Below are 22,008 nucleotides of genomic sequence, written 5' to 3' on the forward strand. Positions count from 1 at the left end.
GTGGGAGACATGGATACAGTATTGGAGGATTCGAGAGTACAGTGCAGGAGTACAATGTAAAGCCTTTTAATAAACCAGCTGTGATTAGGCAGTTAAAGTGAAACCACCAGCTATTAAAAATAAAACAGTGTTTACATATTTTGGATGCCATGATTTTTACTGCCATGTTACTTACTTTAAGAACAATTAAACCAAATAACAAGCTATAGTGTGTGGCTTGCACTTCATAGAGTCATAGAGATGTACAGCATGGAAACAGACCCTTCGGTCCAACCCGTCCATGCCGACCAGATATCCAAACCCAATCTAGTCCCACTTGCCAGCACCTGGCCCATATCCCTCCAAACCCTTCCTATTCATATACCCATCCAAGTGCCTCTTAAATGTTGCAATTGTACCAGCATCCACCACTTCCTCTGACAGCTCATTCCATACACGTGTGCAAACGTTGCTCCTTAGGTGCCTTTTACATCTTTCCCCTCTCACCCTAAACCGATGCTCTCTAGTTCTGGACTTCCCGACCCCAGGGAAAAGACTTTGCCTATTTATCCTATCCACGCCCCTCATGATTTTGCAAACCTCTATAAAGTCACCCCTCAACCTCCGACGCTCCAGGGAATACAGCCCCAGCCTGTTCAGCCTCGCCTTATAGCTCAAATCCTCCAATCCTAGCAACATCCTTGTAAATCTTTTCTGAACCCTTTCAAGTTTCACAACATCTTTCAGATAGGAAGGAGACCAGAATTACATGCAATGCTCCAATAGTGGCCTAACCAACGTCCTGTAGAGCCGCAACATGATCTCCCAACTCCTGTATTCAATACTCTAAGCAATAAAAGAAAGCATACCAAACTCCTCCTTCACTATCCTGCTTTCAAATCCGACAGGTAATGCCACCTAGATAAACTGATGCAAGAGACATGACTTGGCAATGTGACATTAGCTGTGGGATAACTGCAAGATAAATGCATTTCCATGAAGATATTGAAATTTCCAAATGTGATGACATTGTATGAATGGTAACAAAAAGTGAAATGGATTCATGTGTTACTTTCTTAGGAGAGACTAATCTTGTTTTGTTACTTGTAATGATCCAATCCTCAAGGATAATTTCCACTCACATCCTCTCCTTATTTAATTTTTGTTACAACTGAGTTTACTTCAGGTTAGACTGTAACTGCACAACTCAGCAGTCCACCCTTTCCCAATCACAAGCCCCAGTTCTGCATTGTACCTGACTTTCTAAGGGTCATATAAACCCAACTGACAGAATTTAAAAATTTCAAAAGATTTGGCATGGGACTCAGTAGTTAGCATCGGGGACCTGGGTTCGAATCCAGACTTAGGCAGCTGTCTGTGTTGTTCCTGTCTCTGCATGGGTTTCCTCCAGATGCTCCAGTTTCCTCCCACAGTCCAAAGATGCGCAGGTTAGGTGGATTAACCATGCTAAATTGCCCATGGTGTCCAAGTATGTACAGGCTAGGTCAATCAGCTACGAGAAATGCAGGTTACAGAGATAGGATGGAGGAAGTCTGCTTGGGATGCTCTTTGATGGGCCAAATGGTCTGCTCCCACGCTGTAGGGATTCTATAAAGAGCAGGAAGGTAATCTGATTGAAATGTCTTGCCTATGAAAGCATGAAAAAAGCTCAAGACAACTTGCAAAGTCCCATACATGTGTCACACCATGTTCTCGTACCCAGGCTGGCTTCCAATTACTTCATGTTTTAGTTTTGTAAATTCTCATACATATTTTCAAAATCCTTCCATGGCTTTATCCTTCCCTTTCTCTGCAATTTCCTCTTGCCTCAGAACCAACAACAGTAGATACAATTCAAAAGTACTTAATTAGCTGTAAAGCACTTTGAGATGTCCTGTGGCTGAGAAACAAGTCATACAAATGCAGTTCTCTTTTGTTAAACCCTCGAAGTAATCCCTGCTCCTCTAATTCTGGCACTACTAATTTTAAACGCTCCATCATTGTCATTCAAGGTGATGTGGGTGTCACTCACTAAGCCTGCAGTTAGTGTTCATCTCTAGTCACCCCTGAATTGAGTTACTTAGAGTCATAGTCATACAGCAAGGAAACAAATCCTTTGGGCCAACTCACCAGCACCAACTCAACATCCCAATCTGACCGAGCCCCATTTGCCAACATTTGGTCCACATCTCTCCAAACCCTTCCTATTCATGTACCCATCCAGATGCATTTTAAATGTTGTAATTGTACCAGCCTCCAGCACTTCCTCTGCCAGTTCACTCCTTGTATTCACCATCCTCTGCATGGAAAAATATACCTCCCAGGTCCCTTTTAAATCTTTCCCCTCTCACCTTAAACCTATGAATTGATTTGAATTGACTGTCACGTGTACCAAGGCACAGTGAAAAGCTGTGTCTTGTGAACAATACAGGCAGATCACATAGTTAAATAGCATAGATAAGTAAATAATAGGTAAATCACAGCAAAACAAAAAACACAGGTACTGGCAAATGTTAAGAGTTTGAGTCTCCATTCAGTATTCTAACAACAGTAAGGTAGAAACTATTTCGAAACAGGCTGGTGCATGCGTTCAGGCTTCTGTACCTTCTCCATGATGGTAGAGGTTGTAGAAAAGCATTGCCAGGGTGGGATGAAGCTTTGGGAATGCTGGTGGCCTTTCCTCGACAGCAGGCCTGGTAGATGGATTCTATAGATGGGAGGTTGGCCTTTGTGATTGTCCAGGCCGAGTTCACCACTCTCTGTAACCTTCTCTGATCTTGAATGGTACAGTTGCCATTCCAGGGAAGAAACAGAATACTCTTGATGGCGCACCTATAAACGTTGGCAAGGATATTTGCCGCCATGTCAAATTTTCTCAGCTGCCTGAGGAAAAGGAGACATTGTTGGGCCTTTGTAACCAGTATGTCCACACAAAGAGTCCAAGAAAGCTTGTTGTGGATGAACACTCCCAGGAGCTTGACACTGTCCACTCATTCCACCTCTGTGCTGTTAATGTGTAGGGGGATAAAAGTAACGTCCCGCCAAAAGTCAATAAGGAGTTCTTGGTTTTGCTGGCATTGAGAGCTAGGTTATTCTCAGTGTACCATTTTTCCATGTCTTCGACCTCCTGTCTTTAGTCTGTTTCGTCGCCATCTGAGATTCGACCAACGATGGTGGTGTCATCAATGAACTTGTAAATGACATTAGTCTGGTATTTGGTGACGCAGTCATGGGTATACAGCGAGTACAGTAGGAGGCTGAGTACACATCCCTGGGGGGCTCCAGTGTTGAGTGTTAGCGAGAATGAAATATGTCCTCTCGTTTTGGACTCCCCTACCCTGAGGAAAAGACTTTGACTATTCATCATATCCATACCCCTCGTGATTTTATCAACCTCTAAGATCACCCCTCAGCCTCCAACATGCCAGGGAAAAAACCCCAGCCCATTCAGCGTCTCCCGAGAAATCAAAACTTCTAGTCCCAGCAACATCCTTCTAAATCTTTTCTGCACCCTCTCAAATATAACAATATCCTTCCTATAGGACTGTGACTAGAATTGTGCACAGTATTTTACAAGTGTCCTCACCAATGTCTTATTCAGCTGGAGCATGTCCTCCCAACTCCTTTACTCAATATTCGGACCAATGAAGGCAAGCATGCCAAATGCCTTCTTCACCATCCTGTCTAATTGGAACTCCACTTTTAAGGAACAATGCACCTGCACGTCTCTGTCTCTTTGTTTGGCAACACTCCACAGGGCTCAATTAAGTGGATAAGTCCTGCCCTGTTTGCCTTATCAAAATACAACACCTCACATTTATCCAAATTAAACTTCATTTGCCGCTCTTCGGCCCATGGGATTAAGGTCACGTTGCACTCAGATAACCTTTTACATTTGTCATCTGCAAACCTACTAAACATACCTATATTCACATTCAAACCATTTATATAAATGATGAAAAGTAATGGATTCAGTTGCGATCCTTGTGGCACACCACTGGTCACAGGCCTCCAGTTCAAAAAAACAATCCTCCACCACCACCACCCTCTGTCTCCTACCTACAAGATAATTTTGTATCCAATCGACAAGTGCCTCCTGATCCCACGTAATCTAATCTTACTAACCAGTCTATCATGTTGATTCTTGTTGAACGATTTGCTGAAGTGCATATCGGCAACGTTGAATGTTCCACCTTCAATCTTCTTGGTCAACTCTTCAAAAAAACTCAATCAAATTAGTGATACATGATTTCCCAGGCACAAAAATCAGTAATTGCATGCCTTTCAAATGCATGTAAATCCTGTCCCTCAGAATCTTCTTCCAACAACAGGTTCCCCATGGGAGACTGTGAGCAAGGTTAGACTTCATGGAATACAGGGAGAACTCACCATTTGGATACAGAACTGGCTTAAAGTTAGAAGACAGAAGGTGGTTGTGGACAGTTGTTTTTCAGATTGGAGGCCTGTGACCAGTGCAGTGCCATTGGATTGATTGGGGGGGGTGGGGCAGGGGGCAGGTAAACACGCATGGACCTGACAACAGTGTCACAGAGGGAATGATCGACATGAAAAGCAAATAGAAATGGGGAGGGAAATATATGTCTGGTGGTGGGGTCTGTTTGTTGGTGGCGGAAAGGGCAGAGGATGATACAATTTATACGGAAGTTGATGGGGTGGAAAGTGAGGACTTTGGGGAGGGGGCTGTCCTTGTTGCGGTTGGAGGGGTGGGGTGCGAGGGCGGAGGTGTAGGAAGTGGATGAAATGCGCTGCAGGGCTTCATCACCATGTGGGAAGGGAAATTGCAACCTTTGAAGGAGGCGGCCATCTGGTGGAACTGGTCCTCCTGGGAGCAGATGCAGCGGAGGGGGAGAAATTAAAAGTAAGGGATAGCCTTTTTACAGAAGGCAGGGTGGGAGGTACTAAGTCCAGTGAACCAGATGGGTAGATTCCACAATGGTTACATGGTTGCCATTAGGCTAATTTTAATCTCCAAATTTTATTTTTTATTGAATTCAAATGTTACCGTCAGCCCTGGAGAGATATGAATCCATTTCCTCAGAACATTAGCCTTGATTTCTAATTCAGTAGACCAGTAACATTCGCACAACACCTCCACTCAGTACCGCAGTATTTTAAATTGGCACAAGCAATAGGCAGAAGCTGTCAAAAGTTTTGTTTTGCAAAATAACTGGCATTGACTTCAACACACAAGTTATCACCCTCAACATACCTTGAGCAGAGTAGTGAAAGGACATAACTAATGCAGTTCCGTCGTATACAAATGTAGTTAGAACATTTTAATCAGGCAATTACTATCCTTTTAACTGCATCTCAGGTCTCAATCTGAAAAATTAGATTTTACAGCTAACAGTATTTCATTACATCTTAACCGATATGGTTATTCCTGAATTTATATAACTTTAGTTGAGAGATTCCACATTCATTTACAAGGAATTATCTCAGTGAGTTTTCCAGGTTGCTGGTTAGGTGAGTATTTCTTTATTGACAGTTTCTCTTTCTTTTATCCTCTCTCACTTTGGAGCATCCTCCTCCAACGCCACTCCCTCTTGTAGCCTCCTCTTCCAACTCCACACTTCCTCGGCTGTTGGCTTCTCCTTAAATCCCTGCTCCCCCTTGAACCTTCTTTGTTTCCATCTTTTTCTTCCTCCCATCCATACTTGCAGTCTCCTCCCCTGTACTACTTAGAATCTAGCAAAATGGTCTAGCTAGTCAACCATGGGACAGGGGAGCTGCTTCAATGTGTATTTAAAACATGATTCTGGGTCAATATTTAAATATCTACATTTACAGACAAGTACACTGCATGATTCAGTGTACTCATATCCTCAATCGCAATAAATCCCAACCTCGGTATTTCAATGATACACAACAGAAAATGGAATAAAAATCATAGGAAGTACGGATGCTGAATTAGTTCTGAAGGATCATATTAACCTTGATTTCTCTCCATAGATGCTGCCAGATCTTTTCCAGTAATTTCTACTTTTGACTCAGAAAATGGAATAACCCAGACTATTTTAAACTAGAAGTTATCCAAGCAGATAAACTTGTACAATGCTGGTAGAGCCATCATTCTACCTTGCTTCCACAAGTTAAAGAGAACAACCAACTATGTAAGCCAGAAATATCTGAACAAATGCTTAACAAAATCATTAATATTCATTACTTAATGTAATCAATGCCACGACAAAGACCAGGTAGGTTTCACAATTTGTAACATAAACCAGAAACAGAAATGAAGTGAAATAACTGAATGAACAGGATGCATGAAATATTAATAGCAGGATATTTTATTGCATCTCGGAGAAAACATCGCAGTGAAATTCTCAGGACTAGTGCATCTCAAGTACAAATACCTGACGTACAGCATATAGACTGTAGCGGCTCAAGAATGCAACTCACCACCACTTTCTCAAGGGTAACTAGGGATAGGTAATAAATGCTGCCCAACCAGTAATATACAAAGGAGAATTTAAAAACAACCAGTAATTTATTTTAATAATCATTTTCCTGTCAACTATCATTTGAGAACTCATGGATCACTTGATGCCACTCAGAAATAGAAAAAAAACTATTTAACCCAATCACCAATTTCACAAGCCTAGGATCATCAACTTATTCCACGCAAAACACAAACTTGAAACATATTTAGCTTCAAATACTTTAAAGCCAGACCAATCATAATTCACACCGTCACTTCTCCAGTAAAAGGACCTTATAATGATATATGGCGGTTTCACACCTTTGAGATGTCCCAAAGCTTTCTGTAGACACCAGGGTATTTTTGAAGTGTGGTCACAATTGCAACAAAAAGCAAACCACTTACGCAAAGTTCCATGAACAGCAACTAGATAGTTGACTAAACAATCGGGTTTAGTTGTTGGTTGATATGAAAATGTTGGTCGAGGAATTGAGAGAACTCTCCTGGCCTTCGATAAAAGCAAGTCTCTATTCTCTTTCAAATAGAGCCATGCGTTCTTTTATTTCCAAAAGCACCGAGGTCTGCCTTTTCTCAGTCGACTGGAAGTTCATTTATAAACAACAATCTACATTTTGTTTCACACTGCATTCTTTAATAACCTTTAATTTTGAAAAACATTTGGACAACATGACAATCAGAAAACTGATTGGAAAATGTTGCTAATACAAACGATTTTTAAATTTCAGAAACAGGTTATAAATTGTCCAAATCCTGTCTCTGAAACGAGTGTGGGGTGCTGGAAAAGCACAGCAGGTCAGGCAGCATCTGAGAAGTCGGAGAATGGACGTATCGGGTATAAGCCCTTCAAAATTCCTGAAGCAGCTTTTGAAGCCATCTTCACACAAGTAACTTTCTTGAAAATCTTAGGTACTTACAAAACAGATAACTTATGCAGGTCAATATTCAACAGACCAGGTAGTACATTCTTCATCAGGCCTCAGGTACTTATCAGAAAAATTATCCCTAACTTCAAATTTTGGTCATCAACAGGTCATGTTATAATATATTCTATACTAATTCTCCATTAAGGAGCTTTTCTTTTGACTTCAAACTAAAACCAATTAATTACACTTCCAAATATTTCAACAGCTTGGGTCATAGAGAGTTATAAAGGTCTACCACACAGAAAAAGCCCATCTTGTACATGCAAGTAAAAAACAACCACCCAACTATTCGAATCCCACTTTCCAGCACTTGGCCCATAGCCTGGTAGATACTGACAATGTAGTTAATGCAGAATACAATAATAGAAGACAGCCAAACTGTTTCTATAATACAGGTAAATGTAACATATTGTTAGGGCTTTTTACAATTAGTTTGAATGTTTATTGTCAAGAGCTTGAAAAAATAATTTGTTTGAATCCACTCTTAGACTCGGAATATGAAATAGGCAAGACACTTTCTTTGCCAAAGGAGTTGCAGAATGTGCAACAGAAATATAGCATTTTCAAGCAACAATTGTTGGATTACTTCAGAGAAAGGTTTTCAATTCAAACAGTGACAACTTCAGCTGAAATGTGTATGTTTTTGGACCAACTCTTAGCAAGATTGCAAGATAAAGTGTCTCATGTTGCCAGAACAGGAAAATTACAGAAAGACTATGACCAATTGTAGTGATTGGACCAACCAGGTGGATCTCATTGGGTTAACAGCTCCAGTCAGAGAACTCTTACTCAATCAGGGAGTCTTGGCTTACAGATATAAACAGGAATGTGGAACTGGGATTTGAGGTTTATCCTCATCTCCCTGTAAACTGGTTGAAAGGTAGGGTGTGGGGCCTGGCTTTGCTGCTCCTCTCCCTTGTAAAATTGCTGTTGTATACAGCTGTAAATGTTAACTGTTTTTTGTAAACTGTTTTGTAATTTGTTTAATAAAATAATAAATAAATAAACAGGAATGTCAAGGAGTCTCCTCATTCCAGGGACTGGCTCTGAGCTAGCTGGTCAGAGTCCATGAACTGTGCACAGGTAAATAAAGGGTGACTTGGTGGTGAGATACCAGCCTCCTTAGAGTTATTTCAGCATTGCTCTTCAATTATTTTTATAAACTGATAAAAGTGAAATATTTGGAAAAACAGGAGTGATAAAAGGTATTCTCTTGGTGGTGATTAATGGTGTTCCATAATGATGTGCACTATATTTAAAGCCTTAGATTAGATATGAGACAGTCATAAACTGAAGTTTGCTGCTGGCACAAAGATTGCTGGTATGGTGCCATAGAGGAGCCATAGTGCAATATAATCTTGTTATTCCTCAGAATGCAGGAGTTTAAAGTTGATTTGAGGATTTTGAGTTTTGAAAGGAATTATTATGGCGAAGATTCTTTTTCCTCAGGAGATGGAATTTAGGTCAAAGGGATATAACCTATAAATTACAGTCAGGTATTCTGGAAAGAAGGGAGGAAATGCATGTACATGAAAGGGTGATAGAAGAATGAAAGTTTATCCCACAAAAAGCAAGCTTATTGTAGAAGCAATAGATATTTTATTAACTTTAAATCAGAGATTGATGATTTTTTTTTACCAGATAAGAATAGAAGAGGACTTGGGACAAAAACAGGTTTAGAGTGTTTAAGAATCAGTTCAGCCAAAACCTCACTACGTGGAAGAACCTTGTATCGAACACTGCAACTCAAATGCAGTTCTGGGTTTCATGTTATAAAAAGAATAAAGGAGCAATGGAGACAGGCCTGAGACAATTTATAGGGATAAAGGAAGAAATGCACAGGTGTACCTTTCAGGACAGGATTGAGGAAGCATCGGCTGAGGAAGGACCTACTGGAGATCTTTAAAATTAGGAAAAGTCTTAGAGTAGATACATGAAAAGTGTTTCCTCTTGTGAGAAAGAACAGCTAGAAGCCATCACTATAAGATGGTCACCAAAAAAATCCAACAGGGAATTCAGAAGGAAACATTTTTTACCCAGAGTTGCAACAATGTGGAACTCACGATCACAGAGGTCAGTTGAAGTGAATAGCACAGATGCACTTCAGGGAAGCAAGCTGGACATGTACAAGAGTGAGGGGGAAGAAAGCTTATGATGGTAGTTTTAAATCCAACCAAATGGGAGGAGATTTGAGTGAAGTCTAAACATCTGTATTGACCAGTTGGGCCCAAACGGCCAGTTGCTGCATTGCATCTTCTATGTAATCTTGGACAGGAGAAACCGAAAAGGGTGACTATTCTATGTTACTGCACCTAATGAATATCTCAAGGTTTTGTATTGCTATCCTATGTAGCAAGTTCAAAATTCTGATCACATAGGTTTGAATAAACTACGTAAGCAATTTAAGTACATTCAAAACAAAATTGAATAAAAGTGACGTCAAATGTTCAACTGATGGGTCAGTTAGAATTCCCAATGATTCTTCCATGAAAAATTTAAACTTCCCATGAAATGATTTTAGTATGCAAATGCACACTGTATTTGTTTTCCACAATACAAGCACATGAAAAGATTTCTCTCCCCAAGGGGCCATGCTTCTTATGTGAACAAAGACATGGTTACCTTGTCAAGTTCATTTTTGCTCTTGGCCAATGAGTAGTATGTCTTGCAAGGGTTTGCCAATTGCATACAACAGCAGAAAACAAGTTGTCTTCTCTGACCTTAACCCAGGCAGCAACCAAAGTTCTGAGATTAGCTTGGTAAACAATAAAATTGCAGATGAGAAAGCTCAGATTTTTGATCTGTATTGTTGAACTGCTTAGTTTATCAGGCACAATAGACATATAAGTGACTCACAGAACCAACAAAGATTATTTGTGCAAAACATCTTACCTCCTGTTAACACGGAGGTAAATTGCACAATCCCCCTTCCAATACAGAGCTGTGCTGTTAGAAAAAATTAAAATTATACTCCTTTGAGTCATAGAGATGTACAGCATGGAAACAGACCCTTCGGTCCAACCCATCCATGCTGACCAGATATCCCAACCCAATCTATTCCCACCTGCCAGCACCCGGCCCACATCCCTCCAAACCCTTCCTATTCATATACCCATCCAAATGCCTCTTAAAAGCTGCAATTGTACCAGCCTCCACCACATCCTCTGGCAGCTCATTCCATACTCATACCATCCTCTGCGTGAAAAAGTTGCCCCTTAGGACTCTTTTACATCTTTCCCCTCTCACCCTAAACCTATGCCCTCTAGTTCTGGACTCCCCGACCCCAGGGATTTGCTCAGAACAAATCTCAGTGCAACTTATATTTTTCTCAATATCATCGTCCTGCCTGACAAAATGATTTATCCCTCCACCCACATTTCCAAAAAGCTGAGATTTTGAAAATAAACAATAAATCAATTAATCAATCTTCTGTGGAAGATAGATATTTGACCTTAATTTGTATTACTTTGCATATTATGCATCAATCATGATTTTCAATGTATACACTAGTCACAGTAACACTAAACTTTAGTGGATAGGATCAAAAAGCACTATTCAAACTTAATTAAGTGTACAGTATGTTTTGAAAAACAGTTTGTTTTACCTGAACATACAATTCCTGATTTTTCTGAATGTCAATTTACATTGGCAAAAACATTTTTTAAAAAACAGCCTCTTCAACTCAAACCTGTTGCTAATCATTTGCAGAGGCAAACATTGAGTTTGCATTACAAGTTTAAGAGATTAGGCAAGCCCTTAAAACCTACATAACTGATAGTGACGAAAAGTACTAGATATATCAAGAAACGACACCCTTAATTTTTAGCCACAGCAGTAACATTGGGAGAAAGCTAAATATAAATCATACTTAAATGACCACTTTTCATGCCTGCAAATACTTAGGACATTGTATTTAAAAGAAAATGCGTGAAAAGCATACAACTAAATGCACATATAAAGTGTTTTACAAAACGTTATTTTTGGACTGAATTTTGTACCAGCTACAAAACAGCCTGCAGTGCAATTTGCTCAAATCAATATTTAACTTGAACTTCAGATCAGCTTAAATGATGTCAATTAGACAAAATTTATAAAAACTACAATTTCTCAAAACACAAAACATAAATTCCTCGATCAAGTATCGTATACTATAATTAACAAAAAATGCTTTGTCAGTTGCCTTCTCTCTGCAAGGAGGAATATGAACATTTTAAAAATTCAGTCTTGACGTTGCAATGTTTCAACTTCTTTAACAATTTGAATCAAAGATGCACATTTGCAAAATGGCATCAAGAGAAAGAGCAGATGGAAATGAAGGACAACTGCTTGAGTCAACAATCTGCCCTCACCATCTCTGCTGGTTGCCAACCAAGGTCCTCACTACAGGAGTGCCTACAAGGCTAAGTCAGAGATCACAATTCCTGATGAAGGACTTATGCCCAAAACATCGATTCGCCTGCTCCTCGGATGCTGACCCGCTGTGCTCTTCCAGCGCCACACTCTCAACAGGGATTACATGCCCATCACACTAAAAGCACAACAAGTGCTGACATCAAAGGATTGGTGATAAACAGAAATCTTTAAGTAACAACTACACTGGAGAATTTTCAGTTTCTATTACCTCTCAATAATTCTGCTGAAAAGACTACTTATTACTGCTAAATGTTCTCAGATTTGACATACACAACCGATGCATCATCTACATCATGACTTCATAATTTCCCTCATGGGTTATATGTTTTAACTCCAATATTCATTTTCTAATACATTATGTTGAGGCTGTTCTTAAAGTTCATGAATTACTAACAGAGTGTTGTTTAGTTGAACATGCTGCTGCTTCAGATGAGACATGAAAGTGAGGCCCAATTTCCCTCCTCAGCATTTCAGATAGATAGAGGAGAGTAGCTGTATACACTTGGTTGGCTAAAAATTCCTCCTTCGGCCAACACCATTTGAAATCAACTATTTTGCAATCTACTTTCTTGCTGCATGTGGGTTCTGGCTGTGTATCAAAACAACTGCTGAATTTGCAGATTGTACTTCTAAAGTGACTAACACTGTATAATAACTGGACGCCTTGAAAAACCAGGAGGACATAATTGCAGGATCTTTTGTTCTCAATTATTTCAATGAATAAAAATTTCCCAAAGTTGGATTAGACAAAGAACTTGTACTGGAGTTCTCCCTTTTCCTGGATATTGTCACTGAGCAAATGAGAAGGAAAATGCCACGGGTCAATAAAATTTGCAGTTGACATTGAGCTATGTGGTGACAATGAAAACTTGACAAAGTTTCTGGAGAAAAACACCAGAAAACATGGGTCTGAAGGTCAGCAGACCAAAAGAATCAGCAGGTGGACTGTCAGTTTGAGCCATTGATCAAAGTGACAATGGAAAACGTTACGATTGAATACTTGGAGAATGTGAGCAGTGTCAAGTACCTGGGTTCAGTGGTAGCTAACATGGAAATATGTAAATGGAAATCAACCAGAGTCCTCTGGTTAGAGTAATTTGAAACACAGTGGAATCTTACGCAACAGAAACGTACTGCCGAAACTGAAAGAAAGAACTGAAAGAAATAATTGAGAGTCCTTGTTACATCATGTATAAACTTGGCAACATCAAGTTACATAGAGAACAGATGCTGTGATAAACTTCTGGAGCAAGAAGGGAAAAATCACAAATCAGCACACAAGATCAGTGAAGACTAGGGAGCAAAAAGGAAAGTAGTGCGAAGAGATTACCATAATTTGGTGACTGCAGACAGCAAGAAGAATTGTAGAGAGGGGAAATTGATTGACTTGGGACTGTCAGCGTAGGGAGAAGAGGAAGGTCTAAGACGAAATGAAAAGATGCAGTGATCAAAGACTCAAACATTGCAGGTTGGAAGGCAAATGGATAAGTGACAGGAGGAGATAAAGAAAGAACAACCAGCACAGTGATGATCTCAAATAAAATGCAAGGAACAAAAAGGAGAATTTCATAAAACTTCTCCAATTTCAATTTTCTTTACAATCGCATTCTGCTGAAAAAAAATCAACTTGGTAAAGTTGCAGCAAAAACAATTTTTCCATGAACTGGTAGTTTCTTGCCCCCCCAAATTATATTACAATATATAGTACAATAAGAAATGAAATTACCCATCTTCCAATCACTTCAATAACTTGCACCTTCTTTTGTTTTGCATGATCAGACACAATGGATTTCAAGCATTCCCTCCTTTCCTCGTACATCATGGGTGGGGTTTCCATCTAACATGGAAGTCCTGAACCAAACAACTATCCCTCCAAGCAGATGTGCTTTTTGAGGAAGTAACAAAGAGGATTGATGAGGGCAGAGCAGTAGATGTGATCTATATGGACTTCAGTAAGGCGTTCGACAAGGTTTTCCATGGGAGACTGATTAGCAAGGTTAGGTCTCATGGAATACAGGGAGAACGAGCGATGTGGATACAGAACTGGCTCAAAGGTAGAAGACAGAGGGAGGTGGTGGAGGGTTGTTTTTCAGACTGGAGGCCTGTGACCAGTGGAGTGCCATAAGGATCGGTGCTGGGTCCTCTACTTTTTGTTATTTATATAAATGATTCGGATGCGAGCATAAGAGGTACAGTTAGTAAATTTGTAGATGACACCAAAATTGGAGGTGTAGTGGGCAGCAAAGAGGGTTACCCCAGATTACAACAGGATCTGGACCAGATGGGCCAACGGGCTGAGAAGTGGCAGATGGAGCTTAATTCAGATAAATGCGAAGTGCTGCATTTTGGGAAAACAAATCTTAGCAGGACTTATACACTTAATGGTAAGGTCCTAGGGAGTGTTGCTGAAAAAAAGAGACCTTGGAGTGCAGGTTCATAGCTCCTTGAAAGTGCAGTCGCAGGTAGATAGGATAGTGAAGAAGGCATTTGGTATGCTTTCCTTTATTGGTCAGAGTATTGAGTACAGGAATTGGGAGGTCATGTTGCGGCTGTACAGGACATTGGTTAGGCCACTGTTGGAATATTGTATGCAATTCTGGTCTCCATCCTGATGGAAAGATGTTGTGAAACTTGAAAGGGTTCAGTAAAGATTTACAAGGATGTTACCAGGGTTGGAGGATTTGAGCTATAGGGAGAGGCTGAACAGGCTGGGGCTATTTTAGATTCCCTTCAGGGTGGAAACAGGCTCTTCGGCCCAACCAGTCCACACCGACCCTCCGAAGAGTAACCCACCCAGATACATTTCCCTCTGACTAATGCACCTAACACTATGGGCAATTTAGCATGGCCAATTCACATCTTTGGATTGAGAGAGGAAACCGGAGCACCCGGAGGAAACCTATGCAGACGAGGGGAGAAAAAGGAAGGAGCAATCTGATAGACCCGTTTCACCACAGAATGAAACATTCATGTTCTGGTTTTAACCCGGTGCCTAGGGACGGGTAGTCCAGAATAGATGGCATAGGTTTAGGGTGAGGGGGGAAAGATATGAGAGACTTAAGGGGCAACTTTTTCACACAGAGGGTGGTACTTGTATGGAATGAACTGCCAGAGGGTGGAGGCTGGTACAATTGCATCTTTTAAGAGGCTTTTGGATGGGTATATGAATAGGAAGGGTTTGGCGGGATATGGGCCGGGTGCTGGCAGGTGGGAATAGATTGGGTTGGGATGTCAGGTCGGCATGGACGGGTTGGACCAAAGAGTCTGTTTCTATGCTGTACATCTCTATGACTCTATGAGTCAATGAGTTAGAATGTGAAGACTTAATTAAATGCAGAAATACCGTGAGGCTGAATCAATTATATAAGAACTCAAAGGCACCATTATGCAGCCCTGTAATTTCCTTCCCTACTCTCTATCCTGAATACCACATCGCATTGCTGCTTCCTGCTTCAAACATATCATGCCTGCACATCATTCTTAAACTCTTCAATTTTGTCGACAACCTAATATATCTTACTCCTAATAAATACTTCTCAAATCTTAAAAAATTACCAACATCTGTCACACTTTTCTCCTCAGCACTTTGCATCTCCCTTCACTTCATGCATGCCTCTAGTTCTTTTTCTTTACTAAAAGTAATTTGCATTTAGTCGCAAGATTGAAAAAAAAGCAATTGTGAAAAATAAGTGATTTTACACCTGTCATGGCATTTTAAAGCAACAGAATTGTAAAAGAATGAATACATTGCTTATCGCTAAATGTTCAGTCATGAAATATGAATAGTGATCCAAAAAACAAATTGTTGATTAGATCGAATTGCTGTTAATATTCAAAATTAGACATATTCAAACACTTCCTCTATGAGCAACAGCATGCATGATCACATATATGGCTAAAAAAGGACAAGAACTCCAGTAAACTTGACCAGCTTGCTGGAATTTACATTACTGACGTCTCGTCAAAATGTACATTAGAAATCTCCAGTTTTCTCTTAAAGTAAAATCCTTTGCACTAAAAGCAATCCTACCTTGAGAAGTTCATAATTTTTCAGTACATGCACAACATAAACATCAACTACACAGAGTCCAGTTAGGTTGAGCAAATAAAGCCCCAGTTCTATCTGTAGTTTAAACAAATGTGTCTCCTCCCCTTAACCTCTGCATCAAACAGCAGTACATAGACAAATGTTTGTTGCGGTTTAATAATTTTAGAATAGCATACCGTCTGCTTCATTCTGCATATGGCATTGCTGTATCTGACCTGGAAATGGAGTGACAAAAATAGAGAAAAAATAAATGCACCCGCACTAATTATTCTTGCTTAATGGTTAGCCAAAACTCAAATTTTTTTTTTAAAAATGTTTTTCTGAACTTTCTTTATCCACCAATCTTCTTTCTTGCCACTCCCTTGAAGGAATAAGTCACTGCTGGGATACCGATGCACACGACAAATTATCCTTGGCCATTCTGCCCAAGTGAATAAGTATATAACCACAATGTAATAACAAAGGCTCTTGGAGGTAAATACTCATGAGGTCTGGAAACATTTGTTTAAAAAAAATAAAGACTGGAGCAAAACCCAAAAACTCCAATACTGGGTAAAACATCAGCGGTTGGGTAGATGAACTGCAGTTTACTCAGAATAACTACTCAACATTAGCTGTGTTGTTTTATTACCCTAGATTGAAGCTAATAGTTTGGCAGATTTGCTCCAGAGTTGTGGTTGGTTAGTTAATATCAAAGAGTCCAATTATGGCAGCTGGTGACCAAGGCTTCCTTATAACTTACAAACATAAACTGAATTTGAGATAATGGTTTTTTGGAGAGAAATTTGATGGAAATACATCATATAACTTATAGCACTGCCTGAAAAAGCAAGCGATGAGCCAAATTAAAGTGATCATTTTCTGCAAATGAATTTTTGCTGGTTTGCAGAGGCAAAGACCTGTTGGCTTTGTCACTGGGCATTAATCCAGAGACCCTGGCTAATGCTCTGGTGACATAGGTTGGAATTCCACTAGGGCAGATGGTGAGACTGGAATTCAATAAGAACCTGGCATCTAAAATGGCCTAATAGTGATCATGTAACCCCTCTCAATTGCCATTAAAAGCCCATCTAGTTCAGAAACACCCTTCAAGGAAGGTGAACAGTGACCAGTATCCCATCACCAAGTCACTCTTTATTTACCCATGCTTAGGAAATGATGCTGATTTGACTTCCTCAGAGCCAGCTCTTTGAGCAGAAGCTCTAAAGCTCCTGTTTATATCTCTCAGCCAGGACTCCCTGATTTGACCCAGTCAGTGATCTCATTCTGTGCAATCACCTGGCTGACCTCAACAATCACTACATCCCTCCCCCTCTAAATGCGGGGACATAGGTCTGTTCTTTATCTTGCAGCATCTCCTGGGACGTTTTCATACTAGGTCTGATTCCTCCAGCTCAGCTTTGGATACGGGGGGGGGGGGGGGGGTGTACTGGACTATAGCCCACCTCTTGTGCCCAGAGCGCCTCAGAAGAAATTCACTTTCTTCTTCAGGCAGGGGTAAAGGCATTGAGGCTGCGACATCCATCACGTCCATCTCCGACTCTGAAGTTTCTTCAACGCTAGATGGAGGGGGGAGAACCCATGGGTTCTGACAGCCATTCTGGCTGTTCTGGGGGGTGAGGTATGTTTTGGTCCTGCCCCGATTGAGAGTTTGCAGCTATCATGTAGTCCACGTGCTTGTTCAGGAGCACCTCACTTATTCAAACTTTGTACATCATGGGACTGATCTCGTACCGACCATGCCTCTTACCCATACGAGACCATTTCCATGGCACCACACTTTGTCCCCTGAAGTAAACTGTCTCTCTCTTTTACAGGAGTCTGGTGTCAGGCATTGGCAGTCCTCAAGCTGTTTTACCCTCCCTCCAGGTCCAGGAAGATCAGATGTGCAATGTCTTCTCCCTATTAGCAACTCTGCTGGAGCGATCCCTATAATTGCATGAGGAGTGGTCTGATAATCAAATAGGAACCAGGTCAGTTTGGTATCAAGTAAAGCTGTAGGTTGTTTCTTTAAGCTTCCTTTCAAGTCTGGACTGCTCTTTCCACCAACCACTACAAGGAGCTGTCCTTGTATGCCAAATGCCATTCAACTTTAGGAAATATGCAAATTTTCTGGTGGTAAGTTGTCTGTAATCAGCACTTCCAGGAGCTCACTGATAGAAAAGCTGTAAGCATCTTTTGCAATCACTGTCCCAGTGTTTGACCAATTAACTTTATGCATGTCCAATCACTTTCAGTGGACGTACACAATGACTATCCACATTGAGCTTATGAAAGATCTGATATAGTCGATATGTAACTGAATCCAGTTTTACCTGGCCATTCCCATGCACATGGGGGAGCTGCTAGCAGTAATTTCTGTCCTTGTTGGCACTCTAGATACTGTCCTGCCCCATAAATGTGGCTGCATCTGCAGCCAATCAAAACTTCTCACCAACATCTTCATTTTGGAATCTCTGGTGGAATTGAATCAGTATCTGGCAGTGATCTTTGCTTGGGACAATCACACTCACTCCCCATAATAAAATGCCATCTTCTACAGTGATCTAGTCTCAGTAGATCCAGAAAGGTTTCAATTCTGGTTGTGATGGCCCTTTTGTTTCCCCCCTCCCACCACAACCAGCTATTTTAGTTTTGCTAGGACCAGATCTTTTTGCATCCACGGTTTCATATTGTCTGCAAGGATGGCTGCAAATCTAAAACCAGAATGTATTGTTCCAATGACAACATCACCAGTAGTGTATCTGCCAGTGGGAGGTGGCTGAAGGCATCCACATTTGATATTTGGACTCCACAGCAGTGTTCCAACTTGTACTTGTATGTACTTCAAAGGGGAGCCCACTGCTGAATTTGAGTCAAGCTATCGGCAGCACAGCCAGATCCTCTAAGTAGCCCTAGCAGGGTTTTGAGGTCCATTACTATTACAAATTTATGCCTGTGAAGATGTTGGTGCAACTTTCTCACACCAAACATGACCATCAAACCCTACTTCTTTATCTGGGTGTATTTGTGCTCTGTATCAGCCAAAGGTCCAGGAAGCATATGCTATTGGGCGTTCCTCTCCTTTGGGCCACCAGTGAGCCAACACTACCCTAGTAGCATAAGGGAAGGCGTCGGATGTCAGCAACAGACCTCAACTGGGATCATAACATGCTAACACCTTAAGACTAAGATAGCTGGTTCTTCACTTCCCTAAAGACTACATTCTTGGTTTCATGACCATTTTTAAGACTGGTCCTTTTTCAACAGAGATGCAAGGGTGCTAAGATGGAAGTCAGGTTACTTATGAACTTTCCATAATAATTCACCAATCCAAGGAAAGACCAGTTGGGATCTGGGAGTTGGGGCACTTTTGATTCGTCCGCTCTTTAGCTTCCAACAGGTGTAATCCAGTCTTGTCAACTCTGCAATACAAATAGATCATTTGGGGTGTCTGGAATACACAATTTGCCGTTCTAAGGCGTACAGCCACCTTGGAGTGATGTCCAAGGGCTGTGTCCAAGTTCTCTAAATGCTCTTTATTGGTTTTCCCTGTTATTAGCCTGTCACCCAGATAAATGGCGACCTGGGGTAGACTTTGTAAAGCATTCTCTATTGTCCACTGAGAAATGGCACATGCTGAAATACTCCAAATGGCAGTCCTGTATACTGGTACTTACCCTTATGAGTATTAATTGTAACATACTTCTGGAAATCCTCATCTCACCACAACTGCAGGCATACATGGCTAGTATCCAGCTTTGTGAAGGACTACCTCCTTGCCCCCCTCCAGCTTTGCATGCACGTCCTCTATGCGATGGGTTGACTATTTATCCAGTTGACAGAAGTAGTTTACCATTTGTTTAAACTCCCCACAAAGACAAATTGACCCAAAGGGCTTTACAACTGGTACAACCAGTATTGCCCATTCCTCAAACTGTACTGCCTTGATGATTATTTTGCTTTCCAGCCTCCTGATTTCTGCCTCTACCTTTGCACTCAAAGCAAATGACATTGCATGGGTCTTGCAGAATTGTGGAATTGCTTTCTGCCCAAGACCTTCCTGAAAACCTTCTGAAGTATTTAATTAAACTTAATTCCGGCAGCCATCTTTTAAACTGAAAAATGTTGAGCTAATCAAGGTGAATCTTTCTCAACCAATTTCACCCATCAGGCTTGGGCCGGAGTCTTTTACTACAATCTGTGGTAACTGAAGCAGCTGCTTTTCATTTGAGACCAGAACTGAAGTTGTACCCTTGTTGTGTAAAGGTTTCTCAGTACAGGTTCTCAGTCAAGCTGAGGTCTTATACAAACTTAAGGGTTGGAGTCCAGAGCAAATTTTGTTAAAGACTGGTTCGGCAACCACTGGTACAGCTGCGCTGTTATTAACCTCCATTAGAATCGAGTGGACGATTATTTTGATTCGTTCCGATTTGGATATTGTTAAGCAATTTAACTGTTCCAAGCCAGATGTAGGTGGACTTTGCAGGGTATGCACTCTCCTGGATACTGACCCAGTGGGTCTCTTTTACTGTCTTGAGTCTGAATGCCAGCAATAACTACAATGGCTTGCCAGCCCAGATCCTGAAGAAAATTTTAACAATTTGACAGAGGTTTGGCTTTGTTTTGGGGTTTTGCTGTGGGTTGACCTAGAATCCCTCATGAAGGATATGTCCTGAGTGATGCTATGCAATTGTCTGCTCTCAAGAGCTGACCACCAAGCTCAGTGAGCCTGACGAGAACGCCCATTTCCACTGGCATACCCTGTAACTCTCATGCTCCACTTGCTGCATTTTCCAATGATAAAGCCTATTGTTGTGCTTATTTGAAGTGCAGTTGGGCTTCAGCTAGTAGGCACTTTTGCATGGTTAATCATTAATCCCACACACCAAACAGTCTCTTAGCATCTCATTAAGGGTTAAAACAAAGTCACATGCCTCCGCCAGTCATCCTAACTTTGTCAAAAATCCCATCATGGATTCTGCTGGTTCTCGAACGACCAAGTAAAACTGATAGCGTCTCAGAATTTGAGGTGGCTTGGTGTCTTAATATTACTTAACTAAATTAGTCAATTCTTGAAAGGTTTTAGTATTTAGCCTCAGAAAACGTCAGGCTCCTAATAATTGAAAAGGCTGTGGGTCCACGTGCTGTCAGGAGAATTATTTGTTTCTTTTCATTTGCCCAAAAAAATGCATGCTTTCCACATAGAGAGCTAATCTTCAAAAGCTTCCTAAATAATTGCATAATGCCAGAAATGCTTGTCCCAACTCAAAGATGACTGTGACAAACAAACTTTTTCAGGAGCATATTTTTCCTCGTTGCCACTGAAATAACTCCAGAGGACAGTATCCTGTCACCAAGTCACCCTTTATTTACACATGCATAGTACTGGTCCAGCTTCCACACAGCCAGTTTTCAGTGAACAGAACCTCTGACACTCCTGTTTATTTTTATTTCAAGATAGGCAAACACCCAAGTGGCCAGTGACAAGCAGTGCCCTAACCCTTCTGTTTATTTTTTTTTTATTTTTTTTTCCTAAGGAGGAGAGTCCTTGCACGTGTGTACACTCACTCACACTGATCCAACTCTCAAAACACTCCTGTTTATATCTGCCAACCAGGCATCCCTGATTGGACTAGTTTAACAGCCCCAGTCAGGGAACCAATATTCTAGGTGGTCCACCTGGCTGACCTCATCAAAATTACTACAGAAGGAAGTCAGCTGTCCTTGCCCAGTTTGTTGGATACAAATTCTAGCCTTGCCAGCGATGCCAATATCACATGAATGAATGAAATAAAGAATGCGAGTTTTCAAACTGATGCACATACCTTGGCATCAAATTCTGGTACCAAGACCACTAGATATTCAAACATGAAACAGTATAAACCAATTCTTTTGTCAAAATTCAAGTTTGCTACTATGGTTGTTATCTCCCTCCAGTATACTGCAGAAATTGTTTCCATTATTATTTATTTTCAGGATCTGAGCAGTGCCAGGATGTGTTGCACATTCCAAGATGACTAAGTTTGGTACAGCTAAGTGGCTTGCTAGTAGGTTATTTGCATGCAGCTGGAGCCTTTTAATTTGGCTATACCAATTATGGACAGCTAGTTCCTTCCCTCAAGAACATGTATGATCTACTTAGGATTTTATAAGAATCAGTAACTTTATGGCCTTTGTTTTTTTTTGTAGAGTTGTCCACT

The 22,008-nt window shown here is 40.8% G+C and overlaps 1 protein-coding gene across 7 annotated transcripts in view; it reads right to left on the bottom strand.

Moving 5' to 3' along the window:
- evi5b (ecotropic viral integration site 5b) overlaps positions 1-22,008 on the bottom strand; it is a 295,151-nt gene that overhangs the window by 197,612 nt on the left and 75,531 nt on the right. Inside the window, exon 1 of one of the 7 annotated variants that reach the window (XM_087990457.1) lies at positions 15,809-15,861. The exons of the other annotated variants lie outside the window; for them this stretch is intronic. Within the exon in view, the coding sequence (XP_087846583.1) occupies positions 15,809-15,822 (14 nt within the window). The 5' untranslated portion in view covers positions 15,823-15,861. Of the gene's footprint in view, positions 1-15,808; positions 15,862-22,008 lie in introns of those variants that run through there. 7 annotated transcript variants of the gene reach the window in all.

The sequence above is a fragment of the Chiloscyllium plagiosum genome, unplaced genomic scaffold, assembly GCF_037043375.1.
Source record: "Chiloscyllium plagiosum isolate Xiang-an unplaced genomic scaffold, Cpla_swu_hap1 HiC_scaffold_9, whole genome shotgun sequence".
NCBI classification, from domain to species: domain Eukaryota; kingdom Metazoa; phylum Chordata; class Chondrichthyes; order Orectolobiformes; family Hemiscylliidae; genus Chiloscyllium; species Chiloscyllium plagiosum.